Raw genomic sequence first — 21,594 nt, 5'->3', positions numbered from 1 at the left:
TTGATTTTTTTCTTTTTTTATTGATTTTGAGAATAATGAATTGGTTAACCAACAGGATTTTTTTTGCAAGTTGAGGATGTGTGGTACAATGATCTCATAGATTTTTGCTTTCCAAATATCATTTTTATTCCTCAAAGTAAATGTGTAGATTTCTTATTGAATAGCATTGTGACCTACTGTTTCATTTAACTCAGGCCCCATAAAAGTTATTGAACCTTAATAATTGAGTTACATTCTTACAACCAAAGAATACTGATTTATATGCCAACTAACCCTTAATTTATCCAGAGAATGTCAAAATGGGAATGGGGAAAGAAGGGAGTAACAGGTTTTTCCCACCTCCAGAAAGGAAACTGGACTAGTTCTTTCCTTGAGCCAACTGAGAATATAGCCTTACCCTTTCCCTAGCTCTTCTTCAGTAGTTCTCAACTTGAAATGATCTCCACCTGCTGAAGAATTCTAAACACACAAAGGTGTGGAAGACAAGGTCGTTTAGGCTGCCTACCATCCCTTTTCCTTTCTATAAGCAGACTTCTATTTCTTCAATAACTGCCCCTGCTCCACATAGCGAAGGGAGAGATATAAAGCCACTATTTGTAATGGTGCAAGTTGTGCAGAACAACATTCTGGGGAGACGGGACGGGGCGGGATGTGGGGGGGTGGCATTCACATACTGTTCATTGTCATTTGTAAGGCTATTATGACAAGTTTCCAGGAGATGGCAGTAAAGTGCTTGGGGAAAAGACATCTTGTTGACTCACAGTGGGCTGACAAGGTAGATAAGGTAACGAAAACAAAGATTATGTTAGAAGATGGGAGTGAAAGTGGGAAATGAATGCATGATAGGCAATGAGAGTTCTGAAGTATAAAGTAAATCACAAAATCCACTGCAAACCTTTAAAAAATTTATCTGGTAAATTCTATTTTAATGGAATGATCCATTCCAGGTTTAAGAAAAGTTTTAAAAATCTTCATTCAGTTTCAATGCAGTTACTCTGAAAAAAGAAAAAAACCTAGACAGACCAATACCCTCAACTGAAATCATTATGTACAAAACTCGGTCATTACTGATAAAAAGTTGAAATTAAGCTGTCAAGACTGATTTTTTTAATAAGAGCAGCAGCATTTATACAACAAAGACCCTACCCATCCACTCCTCATAACAAATGATTACGGTACACAGAAAATTATACCCTGAGAAAAGATACCAACTGAAGAGATGAAATATTGTCACTGAAGATTAATCAAATTAGGACGATTGATTTTTAAGAAATCTGAGATTTAAAGAAAGCATTAAAGTTTCTTCACTGTTTCTGTCCACAAAAAGGGAAAAAAGAGTTAAAATTAAGCAGAAAAAGGATATATTTGGGAACACACATGGTAAGTCAGGAGAAATTAACCCCACCATCTTTTCCTATAATATCAAAGTGAAATTATATGAATAATTATGTGCTATAAAAATGTAAGGAGTTTTCTTCAGATCAGTTTACACTTCAGGTCAATAATATATGCAACGTGTTCGATGAAATGGAATTCCTTTCATATCTTCTCTGTGATCACGGGCATAGTCCCATAAGTAATAATCCAGAAGAATGGAATTGATCTCTCCACTAGTTGTTTCACCCTTTTTTTCAATAAGTTCCAGAAGACAATCCCGGATCAACTCAACACACCAAAGTGAGCATCCTCTGATTTCCACCTCTTGCCTACTCCCATATGGGAGCATTTCTCCTGCAAGGGGAAAAAAACAAAGCAAGTAGCACTAAAAGTCAATGATATAAAAGCTACTCAGAACTTTACTACAGAAAAAAACACAGCTGAAAACTGTAAATCTCAGACTTTATTTATTTTTAGTAATTTAAACCATTTCTAAACTCAGGCATTAATTCAAAACTTAAGTTCTGCAAGGACAGGGACGATGTCTGGCTTGTTTGTCTCAATATTCCTAGGACCAAGCCTAGCACCTTGCACATACCAGCTCCCCCCAAAAAATATTTACTAAATAAATATAAGGTAATCATAAGTTTAAAAATATGACAACAAGATTATTAAATTACTGAAAAGAAAGGATTTAAAGTTAGGTTTAATGCCGGGGGGGGAAATACTGCAAAATTTAGAGCACTCCTAAGGGGCCAAATAAACACCACTTCCCATCGCCATTTGAGAACTCACTATTGCCTTTGGGACACCCTAGATACATAAAGGGCAACTAAGAAAGTCAAAGTAGCTAACTTGGGCAAGGAAAACCATGGTCATTCAGGAACCTTTAGTCAGCTCTGCCTGAATATGGAGCTGAGAGTTCCCTTCAGGTTATGTCTGATCCTAAAGGGTGGTGACTGGCTGTCCTTTGCCACTGACACTAGAGTTGGGCTCATCAACTCAACTGCCTACAAGGATCAGGCACAAAACCCTTGCTGGTATGGCTCAGTGAATTGAGTGCTGGCCTTCGAACTGAAATGTCACCGGTTCCATGCATAGGTTGTAGGCCAGGTCCCCCAGTTGGGGGCGTGCGAGAGGCAACCAATCAATGTATCTCTCACACACTGATGTTTCTCCCCCGCCCCCCTCCCCCTCTCCCCCTCTCTCTAAAAAAATAAATAAATACAACCTTTAAAAAAACAAAAAAAGAATCAGGCACAGAAAGTAAGTGAATGCAGCAGCCAGATGCAAACTGGTGAGCTAGAGAGTGTGTGCTGTCCTGTCTAAAGGTAGACCCAATGTTCCCATATTTCTCTACTTTTACAAGTCAGAAGGTTTGGTTTTCACAGGAAATCTCCTAACTGTCAAGTGTTGATAACTAATTAAAAATTGCTTAAAACACTGTTCAGGCTAAACAAAACATATCTGCAGAGCTTCACAGTGCCAGAGCTTCACAGGCCCTGTAATCCAATGAGACATAGGGAAAATGCCCCAACCCCACTGGCTTCCACTCTGTCACCTGGGATCTTAAGTAATGTTACTTATGTCCCTCCCATCCATCTCTCCCAAAGGCTTAGGCACTGGTCACTGGGGCAGGGGGGAGAACAGTCACCACCTGTGTTCCTTACTTGGCTCCAGGTGCCAGCATATAAATCCATACCTTCTTCTTCAGTTCTCTTGTTAATCGATGCCTCCAAACTTATCTGTCAACTTGCCAGAATTCCCAAATCAACCACAACAGTGACACTGGAGGCAGACACCACCACCCAAGCAGAGCCCTCAGATGAGACCATTACCACACCTGACTGCTTGACCGCCACCTTGACTCACAGACATCCAGTTAAGCCGCACCCAAACTCCTGACCCACAGAAACTGAGACAATAAATGTCTTGTTTTAAATTTTAGCATAATTTGTTACCCAGCAATAAAACACTGTAGATTGAACTGTGTTCTCCCAAAAGATCCACTCAAATCCTACCTCCTGGTACCTGTGAATGTGGCCTTCTCTGGAAATAGGGTCTTTGAAGGTGTGATCATATTAAGATGTGTTCGTATTGGATTGGGGGGTCTTAAATGTCATGACTGGTGTCCTCATAAGAAAAGGAGAGGAATCCAAGAGCAAGAGGAGACACCTAGGAAACAAGGCCATACTTGGAGTGATGCAGCTACAGGCCAAGGAATGCAAAGGATTGCTGAGGGCCACAGATTCTTCCTGAGAGCCTTCAGAGGGAGCCTAGCCCTGCCAACATCTTGATTTCAGACTTTTAGTCTCCACCGCTACGAGAGAATAAATTTCTTTTGTTTTAAGCCACCCAGTTAGTGGTAATTTGTTATGTCAGCCTTATGACTCTAATATAGTTATAGGTATACAACTCCCAGTATGGGACAGGACATGGACTTTGAAACAGAAAAAGAATGAAACCATTGGAGAGGACTGACAGAGTCAGGGAAAGTAACATAACCAACATGTTAGGTCTAAAACTCAACTCTAGAATCACAGTGAAGAATCTAAATTTAGTCAAGTTGTATTATCAGTCTTTATATTCAGCTAAAAAAATATATGTCTTTTGTGAAGAGATTGGTTAAACAAAATGAACAGAAATCTAGATAGGCCTTCCAAGGGCTGTCCTGGAGATATCCAGAAAATGGGAGAATAAAAGAAATATAAATGTATCACACCCTCAAGTTTGAAAATATCATTGGAGGTTAGGTAAGTTCTACCTCATCTAGTCAAGCTACCTGGGTTTAGATTTCACTTATGATAGTTTTTTTTTTTAATCAGCGTATACACCTTTACATTTATAGTTTCTGTTTCTCCTCTAGCTTGCTGATAAAGTACTTTTTTGAAAAAAATCCAATTTTGTTTAAATAAACTAGGGTGCAAAGAAGTTTGTTCACCCTGTGTCACTCTAGGTAAGAACAGCAGAGTCTCCTTTTAAAAGCTGGACACAATGGAGGCAGTAACAGCTACAGCCGAACATCTGGAGAAGAATTTTGAGATGAAGCGGATAATAGAAGAAAATTCTGACAACTCTGTACAACTATGCTGGATGGAACCTTCTTCACCAGGGTTTTTCTCACAGTGGCAGAGACAATTGGGTGCTATAAAAATCCAAGAGAAGGAGAAGGAAAAATTGTGAAAAGTCAGGAAAAGCTACATGGAAGAGGTAGCATTGAGGCAAAGCCTTTGTTGATATGTAGGATTTTTGCTGAAAAAAAGAAAATGTGGTGAGGGAAACCAGGCAAGAGGATGTTGAGAGAGAAGAATGAGCAGCACGCAAGATCAGCTGGACTATGTCTGAATCTAAAAGGACCCCTGACTGCTAACAGTTGTCCCTTTTAAAGGTATCCAACAGTTAATTATCTGAGACATGAGCCTTATGACATAAAATGGCTTGTTATTTTTCAAATGAGGAAACAGAAAGACAAAATGGATTGCACAGGCAGCATAAAAGTCTGGTAGAAGCAACCACAGGAATAATGGTACCTTTATATTCTGTATTATTCTGATTTCGGGTTATTGAAATCTATTTATTTCACAAGAGAAAATTAGGCAGTCATAAAAACTACTTTCTTTTAAAAATAAATGAAAAAACACAGCTTAGATGGAACTGGAGAGCATTATGCTGAGTGAAGTAAGCCAGGTGTCGAGGGACAAATACCATATGATCTCACTTTAACAGGAAGCTAAACAATAAAACAAACAAGCAAGCAAGATAAAAACAAAGATACTGAATGGAGAATGGGGGACAGCGACCAGAGGGAAGAGGGGAGGGAATTTCAGGGGGAAAAGGGGAGGGATTTACAGGAACTAGTATAAAGGACACATGGACAACAGCTAAGGGGAGTGGAAATGGGAGGGAGGTGGGGAGCACGGGGTGGGGGGGGGGCTGGGAAGGGAGTAAACAGCAGAAAACAGTACTTGAAAAATAAATTAAAAAATTTAACATCAAAAAAAGAAAAAAGTAGCTGAAAATACTGTACCCCAAAGAGAAATTAACATTAAAATTATATAATTATTTTTCTTGTACAAAGAAATGTTTAAAAAATAGTTAATTCTCACACAAACACAACTATTTCTACTCATATATTATAATAAGGCTTCCATTCTTGAGAATCAATATGCAGATCCAATAATAGTAGATAAATTAAGCCTAAGAAAGTGAGTAACTTGTGCAAAATAACCCAGTGGCAGACCTTGGAGCCTCCTGACTCAAAATCCAGTACATATTACCCCTCAGCCCCACCTTTTATTACCTCTCAGCCCCATCTTTTATTTCACAGCATAGTATGTGATGTGAAATATGGGCTTAATTATTCTTCAAACACTGCACCTGATGAACCATCTTAAGACATAAATTTAGATTTCATGTTACTATGATGCTCTGAAATTATAATATTGCACATATACATATTCCACAGTATAAACAACAAAATGCAATTTTCTCCATATTTCAATTGCCCTTCTGTTCTTTACACATGTTTTTAACCATAAATAGTGCTTTTATCTAAGGAAAGGAAACCTTTTGTGAAAGAAGCTAGAGACTCAACAATAATTCAGAGTGTAACAAAAAATGTCTTAATTAAGTTGACAAACCTTTGAGAAGTTTCTCCAGTAGTTCACCGGAGTATTTCAGGGCTCCCAGGTGAACAAGAACCTGAGGTAACCGATAGTCAGCAAACATGGTAATACTGGAGATGTCCTTAAAGCAGCCATCTCCTTCACCCTCCAACACACTCCACGTGTCTGCCACGAGGATTTGGGCCCGCTTGTAAAAAGAAATTCCTTTCCCCTGACGAATGAAGACAATATAAACGTTATCTGGGTATCTGAAAGCTTTATGAAATGCTATTAAAAAAAAGACACACATTGAAAATATTTTTCAAGAAGACAGTAATCTTACTCTGTTAATAAGAATTTAGAAACCTTTTACAGAAAGAATGGGGAGTCTAATAAATATTAAATTATCTCTATCACTCCAAATTTACTTCCTATATTTTCCTAGGAACATAAAATACAATGTATGTAATCATGGTACTATTTAGTGTTCTTTTTAATGGCATCCCTTCATGTACATTATTTCTGTGTCACTATAATCCACCTACTTATTAATCTTAATCATTAAATAGTATTTCCTTAGAAAGGTCCTTAAATTTAAATGTTTTTCTAATTGCAACATAATTTACATTAATTGTATAAAATACAGAAAAGTATAAAGAAGAGCTCTGGCTGGTGTGGCTCAGTGGACTGAGCACTGGACTGCGAAGGAAAGGGTCACTGGCTGACTCCCAGTCAGGGCACACGCCTGGGTTTCGGGACAGGTCCCCTGTAGAGGGCGCATGAAAGGCAACCACACGTTGATGTTTCCATCCCTCTCTTGCCCTCCCTTCCCCCCTCTCTAAAAATAAATAAATAAATAATTTTAAAAAAAGTATAAAGAAAATAATCATCCCTAAACTCACCTCTGAAGAGAATCACAACACTCATTTTTTACCTGTTTCCTTTCAGATAACATGATTAACTTAATCAGATAATACGATCTACGGTCAGAATTTGTCCACTCTACCATGTTCAGAAATAGTCGAAGTCAATATGTAACAAAAATAAACAACCAATTCTTTTTTTTTAAGATTTTATTCATTTATTTTTAGAGGGGAAGGAGAGAGGGAGAGAAATATCAATGTATGGTTGCCTCGAGTGCATGCCCCACTGGGGACTGGCCTGCAACCCAGGCATGAGCCCTGACTGGGAATCGAACCGCAATCCCCTTAGTTCGCAGGCCTGTGCTCAATCCACTGAGCTATACCAGCCAGGGCTAAACTACCAATTCTATTTACCCATGGGAGAAACAAATTTAACCAAACATTATAAGATAGTGGATTATAATTTAACTCAAAAATTCTCTTCAAAATGATAAGTGCAGATCAGTATAGACTACAGAAAAACATAGACAGGTAATTAGGATCTACTTCTACTCCTAATACCAATAGTAATAATCCCAATCTTCTTTTACAACTGCTTATCAGGAATAATCAACATCACTGGCTCCCAAAATATATCCTGACCACCTATAAGAATGTTTTAATATGTAAATGACATAATTAAATTTAAAAATTCTTCCAGGAAAGACTCCATATAAAATTCCTTGAGATGACAATATCGAGTCCTCTATTTATTTTAAAAAACTCTAGTGATAACTGTGTTCTAATGAAAAATAACCCAACATTGTTTAAGCATAAGGTACACCTACTGCAATCAATCCAGAAGAACTTCTACTAACAAAATTAAACTTTCTAAGGCAAACATTAAGAAATCCAGTATTTTGTTTTCCAGAGCAAACACATTTGCTCATTTTTTGACAAGGTTCAAAGTCTGTAAATTAAACTGAGTGCTGGGTGAACAAATCACCATTATCGAGTAGCCCTACATCATTTGGGAATAACCTATCTTCCCAAACCAATCAAATTATGACAACCTGGTAATTGTTCCTTTATATAAGTTGAGCTTATACATGGTAATTAGGTTTCTAATTCAAGTCTAGTTTATTCAACAGCAAGACATAAAACTTAATTTACAAAATAAAATTGTGTATCAAACACAATTATTATATCATAATGTTTACTATGATGAATAGAAACTATTCTATATTTAACAAGATTCACAGAGCAAACTGGAAAAAAAATCTATGAACCAGCCCTGGCTGGTGTGGTTCAGTGGTTTGAGCTCCAGCCTACAAACCAGAAGGTTGCTGGTTCGATTTCCCCCTCAGGGCACATGCCTGGGTGGCCACCAGGTCCTTCTCTCAGACAAAGAGGTTTCTCTCCCTCTCTTTCTCTGTCTCTCCCCTCTTTCTACAAATAAATAAGTAAAATCTTTTTAAAAGAGATTTTATTATAATACCCTTAAAATAAGGATGTATGTATGTGATTCAAGTGAGGACTGAAAATTAAATTTAAATCATCTATAAAACATTTTCTTAAAAGATGATACAGTTTTAATAATCAAATGATCTTGGTAATCAAATTCTATATCTCTAAATATTAACTGATATCACTGAAAATGCCAGTGAATTCTACAATAACAATTCCTACCCTGGCTGGTGTGGCTCAATGGATTGAGTGCCAACCTATGAACCAAAATAACAATTCCCTATGTGTTCATTAATATTGCTTTGTGAATAAAATATTTTCAAAATACTACCTTTTAAAAAGTAGTTGTCACTGAAAAACGCTATGACCATGAGTTGATTTTCTTCAACAAATTTATCATGAACAAATTAGAAAGACCAAGAATTACAAATGCTTATGAATAACATAAAATGTTATCTATCAAAATACAAAAAAGCTCATGTTTTTCATGCATATTTAACAGTATGTATATCAGAGTAAAGATGACAGACTAAGGAAGCCAATTTATTAATTAGGACTTCTCCACAGTTACTGCATAAATCACAGTCACTCGAAGAGCTTAAAAGCACAGCTCTTCCCACTGATGAGAATCTTTGAGGGTGGTGCACTGGAAATATATCTGAATTTTAAAACTTCCTAACTGATTCTGGGGCACAACCAGGCTGAGAAATCAGGGATCTAAATTTGTCTGAATTAAAATTTCCTAATTTTATTAATTTGTTTATATCTAAAAATGATCATCTCGGTAAATCAGCATGCATTAAAAATAATCATGACTATTCTATTTTTACACAACTTATTAAAGATTCTAAAATATAGCAACAAATACTATAATCATGTCCTGAAGGAGCAGAGAAAAGGGCACTCTCACATGCTGCTGCTGATCATCTCTGTTACCATCTTTCTAAAGAACAGCTAGCATTTTTATGCATTCCAAGCCAGAAAGGACTGGCCATGCTCTGACTCAGCATTTCCACTACTAGGAATCTATTCTAAGAAAACAATTATGTATGTTCAACTGTTGTGCAATATTGATTATTATCACATAACACTGAAAACAATAGGATATAAAATTTAATTAAAAAAATAAACTGTGTATCAAACACAATTATTGTGGTAAAAGAGTCTGGGCAAGTACTGTGAAGACATTAAAATTGGTACTAAAAAAATTGCCCTGTGAAAGATTTTTTATTCATATAGAATGGTGTTCATAATATGTTAAATTTTAAGTTTACACAGCATGATACTGATTCTCCCCTGCTTGTGCATATATATTCGCACATGCATAGAGAAAAAGACCAAATTGTAATCAGTGGTTACCTCCTAGTACAATAGACTGCTGCTCTGTATGCACAAATTCTATAATTAATGTTTTACTTTTGCAATTAGAAAAATTTTAAATATGAATAAAAAGGTATATTTGATTTTAACTTTTTGAATTTCAAAGTAGTTGTTCATTAGAATTCTTCCAGATTTGGAATTACACAAAGTACTTTAATTAATTTGTGTATCTTTTATATGACTATACAAAGAAAACTGTAAATTGACTAATCAAAGCGTTAAGTGAGCACTCACTACGTGCTCAGTGTTACATGAGGAATCATAGGGGTTACAGAAATATAGTGCTTTGGGTAACACTAATGATAGTCTTACTGAAAAAAATGAAAAAATACAATATTCCTTTAAAAGTGTTGAAATTTTGTATTTCTTATCATCACTTGAGGACATACTTATTGATTTTAGAGAGAAGAGAAGGGGAGAGAGAGAAACATTGATCAGTGTCCCCGAATTGGGGACCAAACCCACAACTCAGGCATGTGCCCTGACTGGGAATGAAACTTGTGACCTTTTGTGGGTTTGTAGGATGATGCTCCAACCAAGCGAGCCATACTAGCCAGGGCAAGAATTCACCCATCCTGAAGTCATGTTAAATTTAATTTTAGCTTGTCTTCTACTAAAACCATGTAGATTCTAGAATACATGGATTCTTAGCCACATGAATGGCAGTTTGATTTCTTGTCCACACTGTTTAATACAGGATGGGGAAAAAAGAAGGTTTTCAGTTGATCATATGGAAAATAATACAATAAATAACAGTAAAAGAATAAACTTTGTGTTTCACCTATTCACACTGTAAACCTACTTTTGCCCAACCCTCTATATTCAGATGGCCTAAATGATAGACTGAGGAACAGAGTGCTAATCTTGAACAACAAGGCTGAAATGACATACTTTAATTAAAAGATAAATCTCAAAGTAACCTCTGCATTAGCAAAATGGCTAATCAAAAACAGAATCAAGTTCAACAGTAAGCTGACCTATGGCCTCTTCTCCAGGAACTGCCTCTGCCTCATCCACACACCCTTGAAAGCCATGGTTAATGGGTCATAATCCCTGCCCATTCAATTGGTCCTTGCCCAAGAGTTTTAGAACTGGACCTGAGAACATGTTTCTCTCACTCTCTCTCTGGTGCTGAAGCAGTAAGGTGCAAAAAGGTTTAATTCTTCATGGTGAAAGTTGGTCTACAATAAGAAAAAAATGGAGTAACAAAAGCTGAAAAGGCTCAATCCTGATGGCATTGAGTCCTTAATCCTAGATGTGCCTATCCCCAATATCCATCCCAAAATTCTTCCTTTTGGTTAAGTTTTTTTCTAGTTTCGTGTCAGTCACTTGCAATTAAAAGAATCTTAACATAACATACTTACATAAAATGAGGCCGTCTCTCATTTTATAGTAGAATTGAAAAGCTAGCTATTGACTAAACGACCTAAGATAAACTAGTTTAACTTTCTTTTTCGACTAGTTCCTGCTGCACAGGGGATAATATGCTCCTTGTTCTTAGGCCCCACAGCTGTTGTATGGCTCAAACGAGAGTGTATGTGCAAACACCCTGTAAATGATACAGAATGATGAGGCAATATTATTGGTAATTTTAGTTGTTATTGAACTGTGATTATAAAACTGTAGCTTTAATATTTAAATCTGACATAACATTAACTTAGATTTATGTCATGTGATTCCACTGAAGTTGCTTTCAATTCTTGTCACAGTTACAAGACACAGAGATAAAAGATTCTAGAATTTTTACAAAAGCAAAATCCAGGTGTACACTGGGAGGGTATACAAAATATTCACCAGTTTAAAAGTAAATCTCTTTAAAATGTTTTTTGTACCATAAAGCAAATAATACTGTTAAAGTATGCTGTGTATGAAAGGAAAAATGCATAGTATATATACATTAGAACTCTGCAAAAACACTTATTAGAGAGAATTTAGTATACATTCTGATGTTCATTCGATTAAGTAAATTTTTTAAAAGATTTTATTTACTTGTTTTTAGAGAGAGGGTAAGGGAGGGAGAAAGGAAGAACATCCATATGCAAGAGAAACACTGATTGCTTGCCTCTTGCATGCCCCCAATCAGGGACCGGGCTGGCAAAAATGTTTTTAAGTATTAAAAGGACTTCCTTATCCCTAAGTGAGAACATCCGGTTGAAGGTCCCGTGTTTTTTCAGGTTTGAAACATTTTGAAAGGAAAATGAAAAAGGCAAAAAGAATAATAGGATCTGCTGTTGAGAAATCATAAGAGAAGTAGGGTCTTTGAAACTCTGCTTAATTGTTGCTATTTCTTGTTCACAGGAATGCACTTCAAAATTTAAGTTTTTATTCTTAAAAGGTGCTCCGAAGGTAAAAGAGTTAACTAAAAGTTGACAATGACAAGAGAAGAATTCTAAAATACACAACAGTGGCGACTCACCTCAAACTCAGTCACATCTCTGTAAGAGGGAAAGTTTTCAACTACCAGATGCATTAAGTTCTGTGCACTTTTCTCACTTTTTCGGACACAATTAAGAAAAGAGCCTTCAAACTTCTCAAGCAGAATTTTCCCGGTTTCATTGAGAATCCGATGCCTCTCTTCTATCAAAGGCATGGGAACATCCGTGTCAGAACGGAGTATGTGCCGAACCTGATCCAGGGTCACTGTGGCATAGTACGAAGCACTAGTTATTGGTATCCCTTGGGAAGAAAACACAGAGGAACAATGTCATGATTTTATATTCACTAGACTCTTGTTTTTACAACAGTTAATATGAAACTAAATGAGTGTTACAGAAATTAACTAAAAATGAATAAAAAACCAGAAGCAAACCCCTCGTTTTCTATTCGTTCATCTGTACTCTCACCCATTTCTATTGTAATATTACATCAGGCGCATTTTAACAATGTAAAATATGTTACATATCAGTCCCCTTTGTTCTTCAGATTTCATCAGACTTAGCTGCGATAATACGTATTTGGGATCAGTTCCCACTGAATAAGGATTTAATGCCAGCTTCTTATCCTGTGAAGCTGAGAGGCTGGCAATGAAGAACTTCAGGTTCGCCTTATTAACACATTATTCCATTTTACAGCCCGCTCCTCGGGACTCTCCCAGTAAAATGAAGGGTGAAAGGCTAAAACGGGTCTTACCAGCAGAAAGGGCACCAACCTTCGTCAAGAGCTCTGTTGATCGCGGCGCACAGTGACCAGTACCCACTGTACGTTCTCCCCCTGTACCCTACCAGGCATTTGTACTCATCGCGCTCGGACCAAAAGGAGAAGTTGAGTGTGTCTGCAAGGAAAACCCAGTTGACTGCGGCTTCGTCGGCCGACCTGGGGTTCAGCTCATGAAGGTCCTTCCAGGCCCCCAGGCATAGCTCCGGACCCGACACCTTGGCGAGCAGGAGCTCGGCCACCCGCCGCAAGCCTCCGCTGTCAATGAACACATCCCGACTGTTTTCCGCAATGAATTTTGCGGACTCCCTGGGAGTTAAAGGACCATCCATATCGCCCCTCCTTTTTAGGACTAGGGAACGACACTTTTGCCAGCGGGCTAGCCAAACTCTCTTCCCTCTCTTCCTCAGAGACTCTTCCACCCTACCCACCGTGGGATCAATACCCTCACAGGGTCCCGCTCCTGCCTCTCCCAACGCAGCAGGATCCGGGTCCCCTCCCTAGGCGGCCGCTCCGCTAGAGATCGACGGGGACCACAGGACCCAGCGCCCACCCACAGCTGCACGCACTTCCGAGAAAACGGCCCCGCCTACTCGCTCGGGGAGCCCGCCTGGGGTCGGTTTCCGGTTCGGCAGGCACGAAACAGCCCCGACTGGCCAGGAGCGCGACCTCCGGGAGTTGCCCACCCTAATCCCTGGAGCTGCGCCATTTTGCCTGTGCCCCCACCTTCCCTTCGAGCACGTCCGGCTGTCTTCCGCTTCCGAGATCCGGGTCCGGATAACTGAGCGAGTATACCGCATTTCCTTACCTGGGCTCCCACCTCCTGTCTCCCGTAGGGCGCAGTCTGAGCTCGACTTCCTAGACAACGCATGCGTCTGTATCCTTGGGCGTCGACCAACATTTTGGCCTTGGGTCTCTGTGCAGAGGGCCGAGCCACTCCCAGACTGTGACGGGGGTCCTCGATCTCACTCTCCCCAACTCGAAGCGGCCCTCTTTTGCTAAATTCCTGGTCCATTTGGAGGCAGAATGAATGGTCAGTTAGAATGTTTGGAGAAAGGGATGCAGGAAACTAACAAAAGCAACGAGTAATGCTCATTTTGCAAGAGAAGCTGCGGTTAGCTCCTAGTCACAAGACTAGGTCTGAGATTTGAACCCCTGTTCCTTCAGAAGTGTGACCCCCAAGCCAGGGACACTTCTGCCAGCCAGGCTTATCAGTGTGAACTGGTGTTATGAAGTGGTGACTTTCTCAAAGGCCCTACTGAGGAGACAGTGGGAGTAGTATTACCTTACAGTCCCCAGCTGTTCAAATATCTTCTAATAGACTGAGGAGAGAGGTATCCAAATTTGCTTAATGATGAAAATTTAGAGGCATTTTTTTCTTCTTTGGAGACAAAACATTATCTCCTTGGATAATATGAAAAGTTCACATCTTTGAAAATAAACTATTTCTAAAAATCAGTAGTTATCTTTAGTTATTGACGGTGAATAACCTTAGAATTTGGGGATGATTTGGAACTTTTAAGTTTGACAATTGTTTCCCTAGAGAAACAACATCATCCCTCTGATTTCTTCATTTTAGTAAGAAAAGGGAAATTTAAGGACTTCACTATGATGGACTTTTCCAGAAAAGTCATTAGTAAATCAGTACAGTTGTTGAATAATTATAAATCTGTGGACTTGGAATATTTCCTGTTTACCCCAGCAGCTGTAAGTCTTGGGAGTCATAGAAATTGATTAGCAAGAAAATCTAGCAGTCTACAAAAGAATCCAGGAGGCTAAACAATTTGGGCCATTTTCTCTCATTAAGGCTTACTGATTAAATAAACAACTGGAACTCCTACCATATTCAGGATTGAGTTCAACGCTAGGAGTAGTATAAACAAGAGTAGAACATACTTTGTGCAAGAACCTTACTGTTGAGATAAACTTTGTATGTGTGTGGGGGCATGTTTTGTTTTGATTTTTTTTTTTCCTTAAGTATGCCTACAAGATACTGAGAATAAAAAGTGAGCTCTTGGCCATGGCTGGTGTGACTTAGTGAGTTGAACGTTGTCTGGCAAACAGAAAGGTCACCAGTTTGATTCTGTTCAGGGCACATATCTGGGTTGTGGCTCAGGTCTCTGGCTGGGGGCCTTTGAAAGGCAACTGATTGATGTTTCTCTAGCACATAATGTTTCCTCTATCTCCCTCCCTTCCCCTCTGTCTAAAAATAAATATTTTTTTAAGTGAGCTCTTTACTAAACATCCTTTTCCTCCTTCCTTTCCAGCAGAACCCTGATGTTCTTCAGAGCTCCCTCTCTCTTACCCACAGCTGGGGAAGCTCAGCCTCCTTGGCTCCAAGGGTGGTCTGGGCTGGTCTAAGGATAATAGCTTCCCCTCACCAGAGACTGGATTAGGATCATGCATGTACCTCACTTTAATGAGTGCCAAGGAGAGTTTTTTCAGGATGCCTTCAGAAAAGCTTTTCCAGGAGTATTTCTAGAAGTGATTCACGTTCTTGCTGGAAATGATGAGCTTTGATATAAGGCTTGAAATTGCTACAGTGCTTTTGAAGGCAACCAGAGTATATGAAGTCAACACATGCAGAAGGCCAGAAGAATAGCAGAGAAATGGAACTGGGGTAACAGGATCACATCAAGTCTGTCCTACTTTTGGATCTCCAAAAATTTATTTATGTGAGTAAATAAACTTCCTTATAATTTAAAGCAGTTTCGAGTTGGATTTTCTATGTTATACAGGTAGCAAATACAGACATGGTATCTGACATGATCTAGTGGGAAGGGCAGTTGAATATCTGGGTAGGATTGTTCTTCACACAACAGAAAGCCAGACTATGGAGGAGAGACCAAAAATAAAAACCCAGAACCCAGAATTTATTTATTATAGAAATTGTATCTTTATCTTTACTGTTTAAACTGCAGTCACCTTCAAAGTACTCTCCATTTGATCCAATACCCCCATCAAGACTTTCCACTGCTGGAAACAGTTTTTGAATTTGTCAATTTTGATATCTTTTGGTGCTTCTGCTGATTTTTGTTTCACCTCTTCCACATTCCTTTGAGTACTTTTTTCATAGGGGAGGAAAAGTTGCTTTGGGCAAGATTGGGTGCATAGGGAGGGTGGGGCATGGGGGTCGTGCTGTTTTTTGTCAAAAATGGCTGACCACTCAGTATGGTGTGGGCGGGTGCACTCGTAAATCATCCATAATGAAATGGACAAAGGCATTGAAAGAGTCTCCAAAAAAAACTCACACACAGCCAAACACAGCCTTTCCTAATAATACCAGCTGGTACACTGATACAGATGGGTTCCTAGAGATCCACTTAGTGAGGGAAGCCTGAACTACACGGGGTCTGCCCTCCAGAAGTAAATTCCAGTTTTAGGAGGGGTTCCCCTGTATAGTGAATAAACAAAAGGGGACTGTTTTCTAATGCAGCTATTTTAGAGTGTCAGCAAGGAACTGGGTTCCTTGCTTTATGTCTCACTATCCCTAACATGTGGCTTTTTTCTTTATGGTTGGAAGATAGCTCTACCCTTATAAGTATTGTGGCCACAGCAGGTGGGGGGAAAGAGGAAGTAAAAGCAATGGCCAGGCTTGGCCAGTGCTCAGTTGGTTGGAGCCTTAACCAAAAGGTTGCTGATTTAATTTCTGATCAGGACACATACAAAGGTTTCGGGTTCAATCCCAAATTCGTATGTGTACAATCCCCACAGGAGGCAGCCAATCAGTGTGTTTCTTTCTCACTTCGATGTTACTCTCTCCATTCCTCTCTAAAAGCAATGAAAAAAAAAATGTCCTCATGTAAGGAGTTAAAAAGCAAAGGCCAAAGGAACCCTCCAACTGAGTTATGTTTCTTTCGAAAAACTGCCAGAAGCTCTACCCCATTAGGCATAAGCTTTTGAAGAGAAGATCAAGATGGCCTCTAAATAATCCCTAAGTTTACATTCATTTTAAAAGCTAACAAAGTAGGTAGGCATGATCAGTGATGTGTCTCTATCACTTTGCCTCTGCTGAACAGTATCCAGGTCAGTGCAAGTCATCATGAGAGCCATTATTCTGAAGAGCTAAATTAAATGTCAAGCATTGGCAAAAATCATTGATACATTTGCTATTATCTGTCATGATAGACTATGGCAGATAAAGAAATAGTGTGTTAAGAGATATTCCTGAGGAAAAGTTGCAAGAGTTGGCTAGGACAGAGATTTTCAACTGGTATGTATGCCGCAAAAATTTGTTAAGACATGCAATATCTGACTATTTATTCAGGGCACTGACCTCTTTTCCCTTAGATTGTTGAAAAAAAAAAAAAAAGACGATGGCCAATACAGTAATAGCTGTCCAGTGTGAATGAGTCAAAATTACACCTATTTTTATTAGATTGTAAAAAAAAATATTTTGGGAGCATGCCACAGAATTTTAGTAATTAGTTTATATGTACCACGAGATGAAAAAGGTTGAAAATTGCCTGGCTAGAGCAATGGGTGGACAATAAACATTGCTAGAAAGGAAGCTGTAATTTCTCATATATGCAGAAAAAGGAAAGCAGAGAGGTGAAATGGATTTTGTGAAGGTTGGGCACCTTGGTTATTTTCATTTGCCCCAACTCTCCCAAAGAGATCAATAAACTAAGGCCTCAAGAAGGCTTAGCAGAAAACAGATATATTTTACTACTATGTAATTTTTCTCTATTCCTTTTCTTCTTGATTTATCCATATATATAGCATTTCAAATTGACCACATCCTTGAAATTTACTCTTGGGGTCTACAGCCTTATATTATCCTAGTTTTCTTAGTACTATTGGAGGCTCTTTTTCTTTCTACTTTCTTCTTATTGTGTGTAGAATCTCCCATCTATAGTCTATGGCTTAGGGATAGAATGGACTCTCTGTTGAGAACTCTGGACTCTTAAATACTTCACTTTCTGTTTGAAAATATTGAGTTATAATGGAATAAATATATTGTTTTCACTAAGTTATGTAATATAAACATTATTACTCTAGTTCAAAACTAATTAGGATTTTTTGAGCCATAGTTTTCTTATAACTAGTGAAATTAATATTTCCTACTTAGGAGAAAGAACTAAGTATGAAAAACAGTGTAGAAGTTCCAAGTTGGTGAATATGTAAAGATTCAGGGGGAACGACCCACTTTGAAAGTGTGGAAGCTTTGTGCCCCTTCTCACATACTTTGCTCCATATTTGTCTTTCATCTGGTGGTTCCTGAGTTATATCTTTTTTTTAAAAAATACTTTATTGATTTATTTTTTTAGAAAGAGGGGAAGGGAAGGAGAAAGAGTGGGAGAAAAGCATTAATGTGTGGTTACCTCTTATGTGTCCCCTACTGGGGACCTGGCCTGCAACCCAGGCATGTGCCCTAACTGGGAGTCAAACCCGTGACCCTTTGCTTCACAGGCCTGTGCTCAATCACTGAGGTACACCTGCCAGGGCTATATATATCCTTTTATAATAAACCATTAATCAACAGGGTTGGGCAAAAGTAGGTTTATAGTTTTACATCTGGAAAATAATACAAGAATAAATTCTGTATTTCATGTATTCACTAACTACAAGCCTACTTTCACCCAGCCCTGAATTTGTTTTCCTTGCTATCTAAAAGAAAACACAACAAAGCTCTGGAATAAGCCACACAGTCCTCAAGTAGATTGCTGATTCCCAATGATGTTCCTTTACCAGATTATGCACAAGACTTAAATGTCACATAAGTGATTTGAATGATATTAGAGAGCATTAGTTCCTGCCTGACAAATTCTCTTCACCACAATCAAACTGTTGTACACACTGTTTTACAAATGCGATATCCTTGAACAATTCTGAACTCGCCTCTCTTTTCAGGATATAATGCAAAATATTGATTTGGTAGTCACCTTCTTTAGCTCGAGGTTGCTGTGAGCTGGAGCTGAGCTGCGAGTGGAATAGGTCCTGGAAATCATCAAGCAAGGGGTTGCTGCACTGCCTAAAGACAGGCTGAAGAAATTTCCAGAACTGAAATTCAGATCCCTGAAAGAGGAGCAGCAGCCCTTCTAGTTATTTTATTTCTGGGGAACAGAAGTAAATAGATTTCCCGATGTATCTTCTATTAAAGAGAATCACACAAGCATGTATTAATATCCCTCACACACTTTGATTTGGAGAATTGGTGCTATTTGACAATAGATCACTCAGCTTAGATTGTGGTGCAAGAGGAGGGGTACCTATGATAATAAATATGAAAACCTGCTTTTCAAAACACAAAAATAAACATACAAAGGAATATTTGTCTTTAACACAACCTGAGGCAGGGATTAAATGCTGATGTTTTATCTATGAGGTACAATCTGACAGGGCATGACAGTGCAGGAAGGAAAAGAGAAGGTTCACATGGCAAATAAGACAAGCAGACATAGTTTTGTGCTGGTAACTGCTTTGCAGTGAGACTTGAAGAGACACAACTGGTCACTGTGTAGGCATGTTGCCACAGTCCACACCACACTGGACAAACTACATGGAGAAACTGTGCCTCGGAGGAGTTTGTAGGAGGGGGAAAGAAGAGGAAATTCTTCTCTCTCCCTCAGATGTTCTAGGGTTTTAACGTCCTTCACATATTCAACAAAATACAATGAAAAAGCAATAAGGGAAAAGACTCTTTGGTACAGATCTTCCTGAATTCACAGTATCACTGATCAAACACTATAAATAGAACAGTCAAGTGAACAAAGGATAGGGAAACTTACCAGAAAATTTTAGTTCAACAGAATAACTAAAAAATAAAAAAGCAATCAGCCTTCTCTCCTACCCACTGAAAGGAAAATAAAAGTGAGTTAGAGAATTTGTAAATCTTTTCTATGAAGCAGCCTAAAAAGGAGGTTTGTGGAGAGAAATGTGGCTAATGTGATGCTACAATGCACAAAGTCCTGGATTCTAACAAATTCTAAGTCTCTACATTTATAACTGAGAACTGTACAATTAGAAATACAAATGCATAGAGATATAAACTATTCGGTATTAAAAACGGACCTTGCTATATAAACATATAGTAGTATGTCACTTTATCTCTTCATGAAAAATACAATATAAAGAAAGTTCTCCAATTGACCTTTAGCCTAGAACTTCTCCTAAAACTTCACCGCATGGTCAGTGTTGAACTGAATTAATAGCTGTGGAACCCAGGAGATTCCACTGCTGTTATTTTGGAAGGGATTGTGATTAAGTACCTAGAGGAACCCATCCACCTTCCCTGATGTGTGTTTGCGCGTCTCCAGAAACATTAACTGCACTTCGCATAATTAAGTCCACACACTAGTTTGAATACTGAGGTCTAGCAGGAAAAAGTGTCAGCAAAGACAGCATATGCTAGAATTTGCTAAAAAAGGGAGAGAAAAAAATTTAAATGCTTCCAGATCAAGTCAGAATCAAAGTGTCTGTTCCAAGTCATATCAGTTTGCAGAGCTGTGGATGTTTTGTTGTTCTCTGGAAAAAGAAGAATGTAGAATAAACACGTTTATTCAAGAAAAATACAATGTTTAAGTTTTTATAGACATTCCAGTTACTTTAAATTTTATATGTTATTCAAGGGCAGAGTATATATTGATTAGAATGTATTCATAGCTGATGTATCCTCAAAGAATTTTTCATGAAGCCTGTCAGCTTCATGAAACATCTGCACATATTCAATCCTCTCTGCATTCGACAGAAAGGTCTGGATGCCTTCCTCAGACCCATGCCCTTTCAAAGAGATCATATGGAGTTTAAGAGCTTTACCAAAAAGTCTTTTCCCAAAGCATAATCTTTTTTGGTGTTGCCATTGCATAATGGAATATTCAACTTGCTTCTATTCTGTGGTTCACTGGATACACATAGATTCCTTGAGGCTTATCAATACCATGAATCATTTGAGATTGGATGGAGCTAATCTTCTCCAAGACCACTGCACACCACTGTTCTTAATCCACTCCAGGACCAAGCCCATGACGTTGATGCTGAAACACAGTGGTTTGTTGTACAAGGAGTTGTTACCAGCTGGTACTTTGTACTCCAGGACTGAAGGGTGCTCTTTGAGGCCAAAGCCCAGCAGGTCATTGCTGATGACCACCACAGTGACCCTGGCAGAGCTACCATTCTTGGACCAGAATGCACTGGAAAAACAAATGTCACACCAAAGTTGGAGATATCCACTGGTTTAGATAGGAAGTTTGAGTACATACTGCAAACAGGCTCTGCTCTGTGCCTGGTCTCCTTGATGCAGTAATTAACAGAGCAGGCATTTGGGTCAAGATTTCATGAACTTGGATCTGGATATTTCATGTAACTCCCAAGTTTAGGATAATGAAAAATATTCACAGTCGCAAACTTCTGATCACAAAGTTCTTCTTCTGTGACCTTAGCTCACCACATAGTCAGCACATCTTTCTGCTTTCAGACAGTTTCAAGGGACAGCACTGAACTGGCTTGACCCATCTCTTTGCGGGAGAATTACCTTGTTATTATCTAGAATGGCTAACAATTCCCCAAGATTTTCTGTGTTGTGAACCATCTTAGCGAAGCAGATGGCCAATGGTTCATTTCAAGAACAGTGATGCCAAGTCTTTGTAGTCTAATAATTCTTTTTGTATCTCTAACTACAATGAATAAGACAGCGTGGTGGCCTTCTGCCAAATGAAATTGACTGCGTGGCACCAGCTATCTGCAGTGTTTCCTTGGCAGCACAAGCAGAATGGACTGAGGGAACCCATGGCGGGGCTGCGTACAGCTCTCTCCTTTCTCTTATTCCCCAT

The 21,594-nt window shown here is 38.7% G+C and overlaps 1 protein-coding gene and 1 pseudogene across 8 annotated transcripts; both read right to left on the bottom strand.

Annotated features, from left to right (window-relative positions):
* QNG1 (Q-nucleotide N-glycosylase 1) lies at positions 1 to 13,694 on the bottom strand. Of its 8 annotated transcripts, none has more exons than XM_053656451.1 (5): positions 13,632 to 13,694; positions 12,800 to 12,941; positions 12,087 to 12,346; positions 6,018 to 6,213; positions 1 to 1,731 (listed from the first exon to the last, which is right to left on the bottom strand). In XM_053656451.1, exons 3-5 carry the CDS (start codon positions 12,258 to 12,260, stop codon positions 1,499 to 1,501), a joined length of 603 nt encoding a protein of 200 aa, XP_053512426.1. In that variant the 5' UTR covers positions 12,261 to 12,346; positions 12,800 to 12,941; positions 13,632 to 13,694; the 3' UTR covers positions 1 to 1,498. The 8 variants fall into 8 exon arrangements, with proteins under 8 accessions (XP_053512426.1, XP_037014511.2, XP_037014512.2 ...); XM_037158616.2 differs by having other exon boundaries at positions 12,819 to 12,941; XM_037158617.2 differs by lacking the exon at positions 13,632 to 13,694 and adding an exon at positions 13,393 to 13,522.
* A 6,728-nt stretch (positions 13,695 to 20,422) lies between these two features.
* LOC119059056 (phosphoserine aminotransferase-like) lies at positions 20,423 to 21,594 on the bottom strand (annotated as a pseudogene).

The sequence above is a fragment of the Artibeus jamaicensis genome, unplaced genomic scaffold (assembly GCF_021234435.1).
Source record: "Artibeus jamaicensis isolate MK-2021 breed Jamaican fruit bat unplaced genomic scaffold, CSHL_Jam_final scaffold_1964, whole genome shotgun sequence".
NCBI lineage: Eukaryota > Metazoa > Chordata > Mammalia > Chiroptera > Phyllostomidae > Artibeus > Artibeus jamaicensis.
Note: the sequence above shows the minus strand (reverse complement) of the source record. Positions and strands in the feature narration are given on the sequence as shown.